General features: G+C 36.9%; 2 protein-coding genes across 2 annotated transcripts; one reads left to right on the forward strand and one right to left on the reverse strand.

Moving 5' to 3' along the window:
* Positions 1-8514: 8514 nt before the first annotated feature.
* On the forward strand, positions 8515-12751 carry LOC111893556 (protein PAT1 homolog). Its single transcript, XM_023889666.3, has 5 exons — positions 8515-8897; positions 9302-9447; positions 9545-9589; positions 9837-9897; positions 10246-12751. Exons 1-5 carry the CDS (start codon positions 8813-8815, stop codon positions 12240-12242), a joined length of 2334 nt encoding a protein of 777 aa, XP_023745434.1. The 5' UTR covers positions 8515-8812; the 3' UTR covers positions 12243-12751.
* A 3896-nt stretch (positions 12752-16647) lies between these two features.
* LOC111893485 (SEED MATURATION PROTEIN 1) lies at positions 16648-17148 on the reverse strand. The gene has a single exon (XM_023889573.3). The coding sequence runs from the start codon at positions 17092-17094 to the stop codon at positions 16804-16806; it is 291 nt and encodes a 96-aa protein (XP_023745341.1). The 5' UTR covers positions 17095-17148; the 3' UTR covers positions 16648-16803.
* Between the last annotated feature and the right edge of the window lie 264 nt (positions 17149-17412).

Genomic DNA, 17412 nt, shown 5'->3' on the forward strand with positions numbered 1-17412 from the left:
GACCGAGTAGTTCTCCCTGGGGAGCCCCGATTCTGTTTGTGAAAAAGAAGGACGGGTCACACTGGATGTTTATAGATTACCGGGAGCTGAATAAGGTGACGGTGAAGAACTGTTACCCACTCCCGAGGATTGATGACCTCTTCAACCAGCTACAGGGAGCATCTTGGTTCTCCAAGATTGATCTGTGTTCAGGGTACCATCAGATGAGGGTCAGAGAGGAGGATGTGCAAAAGACCACATTTCGGACGCGTTATGGCCATTATGAATTCGTGGTGATGCCGTTTGGGCTCACCAATGCTCCTGCCATGTTCATGGACCTCATGAACCACGTGTGCAGACCAATGCTGGACCGGTCTGTGATAGTTTTCATTGATGACATCTTGGTTTATTCCAAGACGCAGGAGGAGCACGAGGGGCATCTGCGAGAGGTGTTGGAGACCCTGAGGATGGAGAGCTTATATGCTAAGTTCTCCAAGTGTGATTTCTGGTTGCGCGAGGTGCAGTTTCTTGGGCACCTTGTCAACCAGGACATGATTTCGGTGGATCCGGCCAAGGTAGAGGTCGTGATGAGGTGGGAGGTTCCGAAGTCTCCATCTGAGATTTGGAGCTTTCTGGGGTTAGCAGGGTACTATCAGAGATTCATCCAGGATTTCTCCAAGATAGTTGTACCCTTGACGCGACTAACGAGGAAGGTCGTAGTCTTCCGATGGGGGCCTGAGCAGCAGGCGGCATTTGAGACGTTGAGGCAGAGATTGTGCGAGGCGCCAATCTTAGCCCTGCCAGATGGCGTGGAGGATTTCGTTGTTTATTGCGATGCGTCTATCTCGGTCTGGGCGCGGTATTGATGCAGAGAGGGCATGCCATTGCTTACGCCTCGAGGCAACTAAAGCCTCACGAGGCGAACTACCCGACGCATGATCTGGAGCTGGGGGCTGTGGTATTTGTGACAACCCGAAATTTCCATTCGGTCAAACCCTAAAAGTCAACCACTTCGTATCATAAGTCAATTTCATTATTTCTTATTTTTAAGAAATATAAAGTTCGTTTGATTATTTTAATATTATTTTTAAACGAACGGGTGAAAGAAAGTGTCGTCTCGGGTTTTGAATTTTAAAAACCGCAAACACCTCACGTCTTAGAAATTCTCGACCAAACTTTTAGGTTTGGGTTGAAAAATCATCCAAAAATCGTGAACTCATACCTATGTATGAGTTTACTCCCCAAAAACTAGTCATTTGTGTTTACTCCCCATTTTCTAAAAGAGTAAACTCTAAAAGAGTAAACTCCAAACTCTCTCAAGTATCATCCTAGTTTTTGTTCTAGATCTTCAAACTATTAAGTGTTCTAACCCTTTCAAGTTAGTATATCACTTAATCTAGTGATTGTACATCCTTTAATCCATTCATTTATGTGTTTTGACTAGTTTTTCCAAAACACCAAGAACATCAAGACCACACACTAGTGTTCTTGGACTTAAAGCTCATTTCAAGCTTCCGCAATGTAAGTACTTCTATCCTAAAGTCATTTTAAGCTAGCTATACATGTTTATACCAAGGAAAAGTCCCGAGAACACCAAGAACAAGGTGTTCATGGTTTTGGGAGGCTCCCAAAACCATAAACACCAAATATAGTGCCTTAGGGTGCTTTAGGGTGTCTAGATGCTTCACAATGCCTTAGGGACTTGTCTAGATCCATCCTTGATGAGTGTATCACACAAAAAACACCAAAATCATATATTTTTATGTGTTTACGGTTTGGGGATCTCCCAAAATCGTAAACACCTCAAATGTTGGGTAAATGTGCCATAAATGGCCCATGGTTGTTCCTTATGGTTAGAATCTAACCTAGACTAGTGTCATGTTTGTGCTAAGGACTTGAAAACCGCCAAATACAAAACTTAGGAGTTTAAGGTAGTAAACTCATGAGTTTAAGGTAGTAAACTCATGAGTTTAAGGTAGTAAATTCATGGAGAAATGGTCCTTAGACCGTAAACTCCATTTAGGAGTGTTTTGATGCCACACAACACTTCCTAAGGCTTAATCATGAAGTAGGAATGCTTGGAATAGATTAGAAGACTTCAAAACAACATATGGTCAATAGGAATAGAGTTTACGACCGTAAACTCTAGAGTTTACTGCCGTAAACTCCCTAGGTTATGACCATCAAAACCGTACATACATATAGAGGCAAAAAGGTAGAAGTAGATCCGAAATCTACACTGTGAGAGACTTCCATTCAGGTAGAAAAGTTTCTACCTTGATCACTAGTTCATTAGATCCCCTTTTTTTCCCTAATTGGTGGTTTTCAAGCCCTAAAACCTCAAACTCCATGTGTTTATGCTCTATGTTCTGAAAGGACTTCAGATCTGGACCTTATGGACATCTTAGAAGTGTAAAGTCTCTGTGGTTGAAGTGATTGAGGTCCCTATTGAGTGTATGACCTCATAAAGAGCCTAGAATTGCCTTTTCGAGCTCATAGGGCCATGCATGCACGTAAAGTTTGCAACTTTACGTGATAAGCATGCCCTAGGAGCTTAGATCTATAATTTGGAACCGTTGCATGTCTCAGATTTGGTCTTTATGGGTGAAGAGTTGAAGGGACTCGACGAGTTCCAAAGTGGACTCGGCAAGTTCTATGAAGATGGTCTTAGACTCGACGAGTTGGATGAACGACTCGGCGAGTCCTATGAAGATTGCCTGGAACTCGACGAGTTGTTCTTCAAACTCGGCGAGTCATATGAACTGTTAATGTGTTAAGAAGGGTTTAAGTGTAGAAGGTCCAACACTTCGTAGCTGCACACAGAGTTAGCAATTTAACGTGTGCCAATAGTCCCAGAAACCCAAATCCTCAAGATGGATGCTCTGGTGAGGATTTGGAAGCGAGTAGGAGATCTGCTCGTGGGACTCGGCGAGTTGTTCTCGGACTCGGCGAGTCGGATCGCGAGTTAGTCTAATTGTCCCAAGAAGTGAGTTAAGGGTGATTCAGTGAGTGGGAAGAGGGACTTGATGAATTAGTACTGGGATAGTAGGAGAGGGACTTGGCGAGTCTGTGCCATGACTCGGCGAGTCCAGTCAACTGGAAGTTGACTTTGACCAAGGAGTTGACCTTGGACCAGAGGTAGGTCAGTCATTTGACCTAAGGGTATTTATGAGTGACTAATCTATGTTTATGGATTTATAGCCGGGGGATTACCGGTGCAGCAGTCAGACGTCTAGCAGGTAGACTTTCGGTAGCTACTTTTCGAGGTGAGTTTCCTTCCAGTAGGAACGGGTCTAAGGCACCAAGGCCGGCCCATATAAACGATATGATAGTATCGGAGTGTGGGCAAAGCCCGTATCTCATAGTTGAGTTTGATGATGATATATGCTAGTGTGGTAGAATTGTTTATACTTGTCGTCTGTGTGATACTTGTATGTTATGGTTTAGTAGTTGAGTGTGGGCGAGGCCTGTATCTCTCAGATAGTGGAGTGTGGGCAAGACCCGTATCTCTTAGATAGCATAGTGTGGGCGAGGCCCGTATCTCCCAGATAACGGAGTGTGGGCGAGGCCCGTATCTCCTAGTTGTTCATTATATGATTGTATGGTATGTGGTATTATGAGGGAACTCACTAAGCTTCGTGCTTACAGTTTACAGTTTGGTTTCAGGTACCTCTTCAGCTAAGGGGAAGGAGCTGGCGTGGTAGCAGCATATCACACACACACTCTTGTTTTTCCGCATTATGGATTTTTTGGGATGTACTCTGACATATTATTATGATGTGGCTGGTTTTCAGACATGAAACATTATTATGAAACTTTTATATCGAAGTTTTTATGAATTGACCTACTTAAAAATGAAATTTTTTGGCCTGTATTTTTGGGATGTTACAATATATATATATATATATATATATATATATATATATATATATATATATATATATATATATGGAAATTCCCTAAAATAATGGATTCATTCTCCTTAAAACCGACGGTTCTAATTCTCAAAACCCTACACCACCATTAGAGATCTCGTCTTCTCCATCACCACAACCAGATTGTTGAATCGAGTAATATTTCTCTTCCGTAAACAAGTTTATTTCTTACCCTCAACATTCGATGGAGCTTGTTGCTGCTAGGCAGAGTTTGGCGGAAAAATGATTATTTATTCTTTCCTGCTACATGTTACGAGATCAGAACTTTTCTTTTCTTCTCCTTCAACCAACTACTTTCTTAACCTAAATCCACAAGAACTGAATCTCATTATGGCGTAAATTTTTCTCTTTTCCAATTTGGATTCATCCTCATTTACCGTTTCTTTTTTCTTACCAACTAGATGTGAAACTCGTGTATTACACGGGTTTATTAAAAGAAAGTTTTGGTAATCAAAAAGACCATGTTCATAAAAAAATAACTAACGATTGAGTTTGTGACCTTTTGGTAAACCGCATGGACTATTTATGTAATTTAGTCTTAATTAATCTATACTAATAAAATTAGTTAATATGAATTCACAAATGGAATGTACTATCTACATTAATATACATACACATTAATTAATATATTAATAGAAAGAGGAATTTAAAAATAGAAAGTTATTATGTATATTAATTAATATATTTATAAAATTAATTAATATGATGTGACATTTAATAGGTGAGAATTGAATAAAAAGGAAAAAACTATAAAAATGACAAGTGGATATTAAATAATTTAAAAAAATCTAAAAAATGACAAGTGTTAAAATGAAAGAGAAGAGGACATGTGTCAAAATCATTCTTATTTATTAGGATATATTATCTCTATAATTTTTATCTTATTTTTTATTTTAGAGTTATAATAATTGCAAAATCGTTTAAGATTATAATAATAAATGTTAATGTTGTGTAGTGACTTTCATGATTTATTGATATTTCAAAGTATATCAGGTTGTTTCAATTATTTTTTTTATTTAAATCCAATATTCTTTGAACAATTTTTGTTAATAAGAATCTCCTGCACCAAAATAACCATTAAAAGGAACATGTACATTCTAGAGTAATGGGTATGTAAGTGATGGTGTTATTGTATCTGATGATGGCAAAGTTGATGAACAAGTTTAAGGATTCATGAATTTTGGAGTGCAAGTGTGTTTATTTTTGTGAATTCCATGATTTCAAATGGATAGGGTGGCTGCTGATTTTGATCACCATGTGTTTGTTAATTTGCTTCAGTAAATACAAATATCTTGTGGTTTTACCATTTTCATATTGGTCTTTTAACATTTTTTAAGTATTATTGTGTTTTTCACCAACTTCTGAACCCAACAAATAAAATTTCTTCATCTTTTACATTTCCACAGACAACATATAAGGCTTGATTTTTGATTCTTTTGTGATTTGTGATATTTGTTATACTATTAATACCTTATTTATAGTTTTGTTGTTTTAGGTGATTGAATGCTTTTCTTATACTAATTTTTGCCAGGTTCATATGTACATAAAAAATGAAGATACCCAAACCCATTTGGACTATCTCGACCATTCAAATTAGTGGTTTATTTCCATTTTGTTATATTTCTTTTACTTTCTTACATGTTACATTCCCTTTTTTTGGTTGTTTTACATTCTAAAATTTCATTTTACATTGATATACAATAATGGTGAGGGGGCATTCTGTCATAAATGAATCCAGTTCTGTCGGAATGGAATCACGAATTTCAAGTTTGTCAGAATGAAATCGTGATATTTCCTCATTAATTTGTGCATTTTCTACAATTCTTGGTTATGGATTTTGGTGCAATCCATAGGTCTTTAGATTTGTAAAAAGGACTTTAGTGTTTTATTTTTCATTTGCTAATGTATTATTGGGTTCTAAACTACAATTAGATTTGGTTTCACAAATGCTTGAAGAACGGGCCACAAAATTGAAAGTGATTATTAGCAACAATAATCTTTTAGAATGTATTAGTGTCTTTGTTAGATTTTGATGTTTTTTTTTCAATTTTTAACCATTCTTAGTTTTATTCTTTAACAATAAATATAATTCTTAACAATTATTACCCATATTCTTTAAGAATTGGTGCAATTTTTGTTTATATTATTCAATTAATGGTTTATGAATTTATTACTCTTTAAGAAGTTCATTCCGTCAAAATATGTATTCTGTCAGAATATTTATTCTTTTATGACTCAAGAAGGTTTCAAGATACTCATAAACATAGTCTGTTAGAATGATCCGAAATAAAAGAATTAGTATCTATTAAAATCATATTTTTAAAATTAAGGGAATTAATTACCCCTAAAAATATGAAATTTCCTTTTTTAAATGTAGTTTAATTGACAAAAATACCCTTATACTAAAATTATGTGATTATATGGTACATGATATCCCATAGTAACACCATCGACCCTCAAATCATGACCATTCATTATATTTATCTATTGGTTCAGAATTATACTTAAGACCACACAATAGATGTCATCCACACTATAACCTAGCCCTATATATATATATATATATATATATATATATATATATATATATATATATATATGTCAAAATAATTTCAGACCTTTAGACAATACGAGCCATGTGCAGTCGCAAGCTTGACACTTGGTTGTTTTTTGTTTTCTGAGGCCAGAATATTTGCAGTCTGCGGACCACATCTGCAAGCATCTACAACAGAAGAGGTAGACCAGATGTCTACAGTCTGCAATAAGAAGACTGTTTGTTTTTTAACGTATGCTGGCTGTTGAAATAAACTGAATTTTAAATAAAATGATTTTACAAACATAAAATGATTTTTCAACATCAAAATTTTAATAATAATAGTCATACAACACTGAAAAAAAATTCATAGAAAAAAAATTCATGCAACTAAAATAGTCATACAATATAACTTTTTTGTTTTACAATAACAATTTCGTTTAAAACAATTCAATCTATATTGTGCATCAACTGTTCAACAATTTCATCCCGTAACTAAGTCATATATTCACGGTTTGTTGCAGTATCATGTGTTGGAATACCATCTTCATCATCATCAACGACCACATTGTTATTTCGAAATGAGACATTGGTTTCATCGTATCGTGTGAAATATTCATCACTCAGTCCTTCTCTCCTTATAAAATTATGAAGCGTGAAACATGTCATGGTAATGTTTGTTTGTGTAACAAACAGGAATGGTGTCATCCTCTTCAATATAGGGAAGCGTGATTTCAAAACACCAAAGCATGCTCAATGACATTCCGAATTTTTGCATGTTCATGGTTAAATTTTTCTTTATTGGTCAATGCATGTCTTTGACAAAAATCTCAAAGCTAATACCTCACATTACGATATGGGGCCATAAATCCTCGAGTGTGTACATACACGACATCACAAAAATAATGTTTTTCTGTAAAAATGCAAAACACTAATCAATTTTCAAAATAAGATAAAAAATATTTAAAAAAAACCAAAAACTTACCTGGTGGCAGAAACGAGAATGATGCTTGTGGATCAGCTACTACTTCTGATAATATTCTAGAGTCATGTGCCACCCCTTCCCACCCGACCACAACAAATGTAAAAATCATATTGAAGTCACAAATTGCCAATATGTTTTAGTAGCAATCTCCCTTTCCCCTACTTCTATATAAGTCTTGTTTCTTAGCAGGGACAACAACATGTATGAAAGTGTCATCAAGTGCACTAACCGCCCCTTTGAAACCCCGTCGTAGCCTCCTATTATGTCCTGGAATGTTTGGATCCATCTTAAAAGAAGTTGGTACTATAACATTTTGTGCGAAAAACATCATTTTTTCCAACACTTCATAAAAAAATTTATGAATTGTTTGCTTTGAGTATTGAAATCTCCGCTTGATAATCACGTAACGTTGATTATGGGTGATCATCGTAAAAAACATAGTCATCTTTTCCTCAACCGATACATGTTTGTTGTCCTTTAATGAGTAATTTGCTCTAAAATGAGCACATAGTCGTACAAAAGAGTCGCGGGACATGCATAATACTTTAACACATTGTAAACGATTACGATGCAATAACTCTAATGTGTATTCATGTCCTGTCATTTCCCAGTCATTATCCCACAATCGTTAACAACCCTCTTCCAAAAATAACGAATGTATAGGTACATAAGAATTAGGAGAAGAATCTTTTGAGCGTGATCCATTATGAACCTAAAATCAACAAAGTATAACTTTAAAAAACATTACATTAATCATATTTCAAGTTTTTAAAAAACATTACATAAACCATACATAAGAAGTTCTTTAAAAAACATTACACCTCAACTTTGACTTGATGCCACAATATACATTGGTGATAGATATTGATTTGTTGTTCATGGTCTTATGGGTCTAGCTAACTTTTTTGTAGATGAACTATACATTATACATAGCATTTAAAAGAACAAATTTAAGATTGTTAAAAAAAAATGAATTTTAAAAAAATTGAAGCACATAAATATATGGTTTATTCGATTAATTTGTAAAATTATGTAATTTGGAGAATACGAGTCATATTATGTCCGATTTGTCGATCGTTGAAAACCAAGCCTTCCCGTTCGACCTTCAGGCCTCACCGTCCTCTCTTTATAAACCACTTGTACTCTAATCGTTATCCAACAAATCTGGGTGTCTTTTTTCCCCTAATTCTTGATCACAAACCCTAGGATAAATCGCTCGAGGGTTTCTTTCACTCATGTCTCTTAATTAATCATATTTTGTTGTCGTTCGCGTCTTCCTGTTCTTTTTAGGGTTTAGAATTAATTTTTAATTCAGAATTATTATATAGATTTTGGTATTTTCGTTTCGTCTTTCTGGATTCGTAGTGGAAGAGTTGAAATATGGAAAGATTGGGAGGTGGAGGTGATACTCAACAACTCGTTGATCGTCGGGATCCTAATCAACAACTTGGTTCGAATTCCACAGGTTTTTTCCTCATGCTCCTTGTTCGATCTTCTCGTATCGTGCTTCAGATTTCGTATCTAGGTTTTAGACTGCATTGACGTCATATAGATCTTGTATTCATCCATTTTCATTTTCATTTCACATGTTTAGATTCTAGAACCCGAGGTTAAATTCTATTCATTAATCCGTTTATGTACGACGGAGCTACGGAGTTGTTATAACCGGTTTCGTTGTTTTATGTGTGTCGAGATTGATCCTGCACTTAGATTCACTTGTCTTATTGAGTTTCTGAACCTGCCTAACTTCTGTAACCCCCATAAAGAGCTCTCACATTGACCATAGGGTGTTGTTTGTATCAATTTAGCACCAATTTGAATGTGTAGACGTTTTTTGTTCAACTTGAACTCATGAATCTTACTATGCAGGCGCTGTTGTATTTGATGCATCACAGTATTCATTCTTTGGTAATGAAGTTCTCGAAGAAGTTGAGTTGGGAGGTCTGGAAGATGAAGAAGAAGACCTTCCAGCAGCTAAACTTGAGGACGAAGAGTATCAGCTGGAGCAAGAAGAGGTATGTATTTTGCTAAAAGATGTGCATGATGTACGAATCTAGATTCTAGAATGGATTTTGTAAGCTTATGTACATACTCGTTTGTTACATGTTTCAGGTTACGTTTCTGGGCATGGATGATCTTTCCACCACATTTTCAAAGGTTAGTTTTACAAAAGCCAGTGATTATAGTTATGTAATAATATAATATGGATCAATCATTTTTGGAATCCATTGCTATCTTTATATTTTCTGCATATTCATTAATGATGGGGGATGTTGTGAATGTAATTATTTTGATTTGACATTTTTAGGGATTGAATGTATAACATGATAAAATATGCACATACAGTTAGTCAGTTTGCTTCGATGGTTGTTTCATCTTTCATTTTTTCATCTTATTTCTGTAGCTCAACAAAGATGTCATGGGGCCAAGTCTTGGAGTTTATGGTGACCGGGGATCCAGAGAAAGTAAGTGCACCTTTTTATGCCATTAATCTACCATTTTTAAGTTTTTTTAGTGCTTAGGTGCTGTTTTTTTATAACTTTGTGACTTAATATTAGCAGAAGAATTTAATGTAATTTATATCAAAATGATAATGTATCACGCTTACAATTACTTTTATATGGTTGTAAGCTCTTTAAATCCAATTTCTAAGAAACTAATCTTTTGAGCTTGTGCATTTTCCATTGTGGATAATATTGGTTTTAATCACAAACTGAAAATTAATAATGCTATAGGTACAATGTTATTGTAAACATATTTTCTTTTGTCATCATGTACTAATATGTTTCTGTTCTTTTTTGTGTTTGTTGTAGATTCATCTGCAGCTGAGTTGGCACAGGGAGGAGAGTTGACCAACTGGTTTGACCAGGATAATTTTTATTCCGAAAATGCCCATGAAAGCAACAGATGGTCATCAAATTCTTCATTTCCACCTCAAGACACATCAATGCTTCATCAAAGAACATCAAACCAATATATTCATAGAACATCATCGTACCCTGAACAACTCCAACAACAAAACCCTAACCACCACCTTCTAGAAGATTCTAAAAATCTCCACAGAACATCATCATACCCTGATCAACAACAACAAAACATCGGTCAACATTTGACTTTTCCCGACCCGGTTCCCGTTCCCAAATCTTCCTTCATCTCATACCCGCCCCCCGTTAACCCGCCTTACCACGGTGGCCCACCACCATCTTTCTCCAATATATCAAACCCACAGCTTCAAATGGGCGGGTTACCCCACCCGTCTCACCCGCCCCACGGGTCACAATTCGGTTCCAATCTGGGTCAGTTTCGTCCACCCGCAAACCGTGTCCCGAACCAATTTCAACCCGATCTTTCGAACGGAATGTTTGCTCATAAAAACGGTTTGATGCCTCCCCAACAACACAGACTACATCCTCAATTCCAAGGACCTTTCGGTCATTTACCACTAATGAACCACCACCTCTCTCCTCCCCCACCAATGATGAACAACTTTGAACCCTTAGGGTTAGGTGGTCCACGAGACCAAAGGGCTAGACCAGTTTCCAAAATTAGACCAGGTGGTCCGGGCCCACGATTTGACACCACAGGGTGGCCACAGTTCAAATCAAAATACATGTCATCAGATGAAATCGAAAACATTCTAAGAATGCAACTTGCTGCTACACACAGTAACGACCCGTATGTAGACGATTACTACCACCAAGCTATTCTAGCAAACAAATCAAGTGGAGCGAAATTAAGACACCATTTTTGCCCTACACAATTACGCGAATGCGCCCCGAGAACCCGTGCTGCAAACGAACCACACGCGTTTCTTCAAGTCGATGCGTTGGGTCGGGTCTCGTTTTCCTCGATCCGTCGCCCGCGCCCGCTTCTCGAAGTCGACCCGCCCAAATCATCCACCGGGCCCCACGATCAAAAAGCTTTAGACAAACCGCTAGAACAAGAGCCCATGCTTGCAGCCAGGGTTACAATCGAAGACGGGATTTGTCTTTTACTAGACGTCGATGACATCGATCGGTTTGTACAGTTTAATCAGCTCCAAGATGGCGGGGGACAGTTGAAACAAAGGCGACAGGTCCTTCTAGAAGGTTTAGCCACATCACTACAGTTAGTCGACCCGTTAAAAAACGGAAACACAGTCGAGTTAGCTACAAAGGACGATTTAGTCTTTTTACGTTTGGTCTCCCTTCCGAAAGGTCGGAAGCTTGTGGAAAGTTTCCTCCGGCATTTGTCACCAGGGAGCGAGCTGACACGTGTCGTATGCATGGCGATTTTCCGACATTTAAGGTTTCTATTCGGGAGTGGGCCCGCGGACGAAACGGTTAAGAAACTCGCGAGGACGGTTTCGTCATTTGTACGCGGGATGGAGCTTCGGGCGCTCGGTGCGTGTCTTGCATCGGTCGTGTGTTCGTCTGAGCATCCGCCGCTCCGCCCGGTTGGCAGTCCAGCTGGCGACGGGGCGTCTGTTGTTTTGAAATCTGTACTGGAAAGGGCGACGGAGCTTTTGACCGATCCGAATTCGGTCAACAATTGCAGCATGCAAAACCGTGCGTTTTGGCAGGCGTCTTTCGATGCGTTTTTCGGACTGTTGACGAAGTATTGTTTTAGTAAATATGATACGGTTGTGCAGACGTGGATGACACATGGCGGGGGCGGTGGTGGTGGGCCCGGTCCGTCTGACGTGGCGGCGATAAGTCGGGAAATGCCAGTTGAGCTTTTGCGTGCGAGTTTGCCTCATACAAATGAAAGTCAAAGGAAGGTGTTGTTGGATTTTGCTCAGCGGTCAATGCCGGTCAACAACAATGGGTGAATGGTGAATGGTGATGAATAAGAAGAGTAGTGGGTGGTACTATGGTGTTGTGGATACTGGATAGAAAAGTAAGTTTGCTTTTGGAAGAATTGTTATATGTTTTTTTTTTTTTTTTTTTTTTTTTTTTGGTTATTGTGTTTTTTTAATGATGGGACTTAGTTTGTGTACTGTTTTTTTTTTTGGGGGGGGTGGATTGAAGAGCTTATTTTGTGGTCTCTTGGAATGTCTAATCCCTTTTGGTAGTAGTTAATATGAGGAGGATTTAGAAAAAAAAAGGTTAGAAATATATATATGATATATGTATGTGTATAGGGGGTTTGGGTTCCTTTTGCCATTGATATTGGAGGTGATGGGAAGAAGGAATGGACTACCTGGATTGGTCACTACTTACTAATGAATATGAAATCCTCTTTTTTGTTTTGTTAGCGAATGTTTTCTGTTTTTACCCTTGGTTCTTTTGCTGTTGTTTTTACAAATCAATATATGGAATTACAAATTGCATTGGTGTTTGTATGTCTGTTTTGACTGGATGCAACCATTATTTGTTGGTATTTCAAAGTATAATGTTGTAATATAAAGAAAATATAATAGGATGATTAAACAAATCAATGAGAGTATGTTGCTATATCTTGCATTTGATCCGGTTAATATATCAAACACCTTCAAAGCAGAAATGTTGTTTGATATGCTAATATAGGATATATAGATTCTCCATCACCATGGATCAAGAAGACCAAATCATATCTATGGATTCCATGTTTGATTTCATGTGGATGGAGGGAGATAAATCATATTTGAGTATTCGTCAAAATTACCTAAAACTGAGTGAAGCTTATAAGGGACATGTTAGTGAAGTCTTTCCAAAAAAGATATTCGAAAGTCCTACTCAAGCTGCAGATTTCAAAAATCAGACATGAAGGTTCAAACTGGATTGTTTTGTAAATAAAATACAAGGGGGAGATTTTTGTGTGGGTAAAATATTATGATTTGTCTTGAATTTTGTTGACTGATAGTAATCGATCTCAAGGATAGGTAGACAGTTTCACACTCCATGTGCTATAACCACTCATGATTTTGATTTCAAGAATGTATGATTTCATTCTGCAAAGAAAGAACATCATTTTCCAGATTTCAGGTTTAACATAATAAAAAACAATGTAGAAGAACACAATAGAACCTCATGAGTACAATTACTCTTGATAGGAATGTTGAATTTTCATAGAACATATTTTTTTAGAACATATAACTCGCATGCTATTCTAAATCTTCCTCATTGTCCACCATAAAACTTAAATCCTTGGAACAAAACCTTTCCAACATATCTGGTACCTTTAATAGAATATGTTATTTGCTGATAAATGTTTATTTAGTATTGTGGTTTTGTTAAACATCTTTATTTACACATAAATTATATTTTTGTAAAAACCTCATAAATGGTCACCCACAACAAACGAAGGGGGAAAGCTTGCTTTGCTTGCTGTAGCCCTATTTTGAGGCTTGGTAAGCGTAAGCTATTGTTGTAGGCTCGAGAAGGGTAGGCTCGCAGCTTCGCTCAACAGAAGAGCCTGACTTTCTATTAGTCAAGCGCTAGCGCCCAACCTTCATCTTTCTGAATCGAGATCCGGCCTGACTCGCGTCGTTCCAACAACCGGCGTGGAGCACCTCAGTAGACGATCGCATACAGTAACTGGGAGTCCGGAGCACCGGCCGAGCGCCTTGAATGAATAATAAATTTACAGCAAGGTAATTGCAGAAAGGGGTTGATAGTCCCGTCTGCTAGGCTTTTCCGAACTTCCCTTTGCCTTTTTCTCTCTTAGTTAAGGGGGTTTCAGAGAATGAAAAGAATGGATACGACAGTGGTGCGCGTAGGAACCACAGAGATGCACTTCATGGACAAACTTACCTTTATGCATGCACCTCCGTACAAGTGCTGCGTACAAGTTCCGACCAGGATGATCGGGAAAGATCAAACCAATTTGAACTGCTCACATCACAGTAGTAGTAGCGTAAAGGCTGTAAGCCGAGGGGAGGGGGGGGGGTTGCTGACACGGAGTTAGCCGGGGCTTCTTCCTCGAGTCTTGTCATGATCGCGCACTCGACAAAAGAGCTTGTAAGTTTTTCAAAATCAAGGATATAATATGTAAATACAAAAAACTTAATATATAGTCCATGTGGTGGTGGTGGGGAGTCACAATCTCATGGAAGCACATTTATGTTTAAACCTTAAGATACCTCCATGAACCTAGAGGTGGACTCAGAAATTTTTTGAAGAAGAGGCAAAAAATAATTTAATTTCTTTTATAGGGGTAAAAAAATTTGTTATTTTGAAAGGTCAAAATAATTTTTTTTAAAGAGCATATTATTTGTATTTTTTTTGTGGGGCAGGTCCTCGATTGTAAGTTCGCCCATGCATGAACCCCAAGTATTGTGTGTTTTCATTACATACACTTGATATTTAAGAAGTAGTCGTTGAACACATGGACCAACAGTGTGTGCTCATTCCATAAACACTAGAGGCGTGTTTGACACGGTGTGTTTAGGAGCTTCTAGTTTTTATCGTTTGTTAAAACGCTCCGTTTTGAATAAAATCTTCGTTTGACACTACAAGCTTTCAATGTTTAGTTTTAACAAAAACACTCCAAATCTAAAAATTACATCACGTAGCGTCTAACAAAACACTAATAGCTACCGGCTCGTTTTGCTGGACCCGCCTTAAATGTCTCATAGCACACAAAACTATACTTTTCTGCCACATATTCTCACAATACAAATAATGTATTTTCAAGTTCGGGATTGACCGAATTGAAACAATTTTTATTTAACTCGAAATGCGTACGATTTGTTTCTACCGTTGATGATATCAACGTCTCAATCCATAAATTAAAACCAATATGCGGAGGCGTGCTTGTTGACTCCATTATCATCATCGCACATTCAAACAATGATACAAATAAGACAATGTGAGTATAATGTGGTTTGATGTTTTTTATAAAAGCATTGGATATAAGTAACATATTATAATACCAAAAAAATACACCTCAGATATCACATCACCCATAGTGTTATAACATTATTGTAAAAAATGATCTCATATTATTAACATCTAAATTATCAACATATGTTAATTATTATTATTTAAAACAATAAAAAATTAATCACATTTCTCATTATTGCCCATCTTCATTGTTTACGAGTCGTGTCTTAACACCCCTTAATGAAAACAGGGGTGATGTTCCCCATGTTATACCGGGGTTAAGAGGTGTCACTACAGCCATAATATTAGAGGTGAGCGCGATGCGGTTATTGGCCAAAACCTCACCACTAACCGCAAATGCGGTTAATCCATTTTCAAAACTGCTTGGTGTGATTATTTTTGCGGTGTGGTTAGACTGTTACTTTTGCGGTGTGGTTTTGTTTTTGTTTTGTTGTGTTTCGGTAATTAACCATATGAATTTGGTGTGGTTTTTAACCGCATTTTAGATCTCAAACAACGATTTTAAGATTTCAAACATATTATGGCATAATAAAAAAAACTCATAAGATATAAAACAATTAATTTAAATTAGAAATAACTAATATCTTAAAAACATCAAATCACTAGTAATTAATAATAAATATCTTAAAATTATTAAATTTCACTATTTTCTAAAGTTAAACATAAAAAAAAAAAAACCAACACTTTTGTCTTCTAAAATTTTATCATTTTTTCATCAATATAACTTGTCTTATTTTTAATATCTAATATATTAAAAATTAATAAAAAGATTATATATAATATATACGGTGCGGTACGGTTTAACCACACCGTAAATTTGCGGTTTTAAAAATAAAAAAACCTCACCGTCAGTTTTTATTGCGACTAGAGTTTTTCAATTATGGTTTATAGAGTTAATTTTAGTTGATCTTGGTTTTTTGTTCGCCCTTCCACACCATTGCCCACACGCATCCTCTAATGGTGAAGGCGTCTTTGACCTTGAAAAATTCTTCCTGGATCCTATGTCTCGTATTGTGGTTGCCCTAATCTTTTTGTGGGTGACTTTATCATAATTCCACGTCAACTAAGTAAGTTCACATTCACTGCAAAAATTAAAATTTCACTTTTCATCTATAGTCACTTTTCCTCATCTCTACAGAGTAGACAGTTCAAGATTAGTTCTACTTTAGCTTAAAGATTAAATTCACTCTAAAGACTTTAATTTCAAGATTAATTACACGAGTGGTCCTTGATTGATTATATTGTTGCAATCCAATAACTCTAATGGGTTTTCGTTAACCATCGTTTATAATTATAAACTCACCTGATTCGTAAATAAAATATGTTCTTCAAAACAGATTATCCAATTCTAATTTCTAATGTATCCGCCGCTGTATGGCCGGAAATTTTGCTCCGGCAGCGCCATGTTCCTTGCAGCTAAACAACCCCAAATTCTCCTTAAAAACAGGTATTATTTTGGTTATGTATACAACAGTAGTAAACTACTAAATCACAAACAAATAGAAACTCAAAAGCAGAAACAAAATAAGGCAAACTCTGTACACCAGATCGACGGAGAGTTCCTAATTAGTTGGCGGAGGGCTGACGACTGGCCGTGGATTCATCCGTTTTGTTGGCGTTGGAGACACATCGAGCAGCAGAGAATAGATCAACAGGCTCCGATTCTGCAATCATACCTTTGTTTTGTTGTTGATTAGCGATATTGTGAGCGGCGGAGAAGAGATCCACAGGCTCGGAATCTGCAATTTTGCCGCCTTCCAACGGCGTGCCGGATTTGTACGCCACTCTCAACGTTTCGTCTTCCGATAACTTCGCCTGTGCAGTGCCGTACTTGATATCGTCCTTGCTTTTCGCCATTTCTGATCGTAGATCTGAGTAGGGTTCAGTGCGAGATTGCCGGTGGTGTTCCAATTTCTAAACAGGTAATTGAGACAGGTGTCTAATTCTGCCAGATTGGATGGACACGTGGTTATAGTGTTATATGCTTTCTGTCCTACGTTTGCGCCACGTAAACATATATGAAATTGTTGCCCAATTTTAGAGTTCTTGAGAAGAAAAATTGAAAATTATTATTTAGGATAAACGTTTTAAAACATAAACATAAGGATAATATAAATTCACTTGTAACTTAGAAGAAAAATGGAAATTATTATTTAGGATAAACGTTTTATAACA

Source organism: Lactuca sativa, chromosome 7 (genome assembly GCF_002870075.4).
Source record: "Lactuca sativa cultivar Salinas chromosome 7, Lsat_Salinas_v11, whole genome shotgun sequence".
In the NCBI taxonomy this organism is placed as follows: domain Eukaryota; kingdom Viridiplantae; phylum Streptophyta; class Magnoliopsida; order Asterales; family Asteraceae; genus Lactuca; species Lactuca sativa.

Bases quoted from the DNA above. Each gene is read 5' to 3' on its own strand.
- LOC111893556 (XM_023889666.3), top strand. From the start codon at position 8,813: ATGGAAAGATTGGGAGGTGGAGGTGATACTCAACAACTCGTTGATCGT. The intron at 8,898-9,301 runs GTTTTTTCCTCA...CTTACTATGCAG, and splicing joins ACTTGGTTCGAATTCCACAG to GCGCTGTTGTATTTGATGCA. The intron at 9,590-9,836 runs GTTAGTTTTACA...TTATTTCTGTAG, and splicing joins TTTCCACCACATTTTCAAAG to CTCAACAAAGATGTCATGGG.
- LOC111893485 (XM_023889573.3), bottom strand. From the start codon at position 17,094: ATGGCGAAAAGCAAGGACGATATCAAGTACGGCACTGCACAGGCGAAG.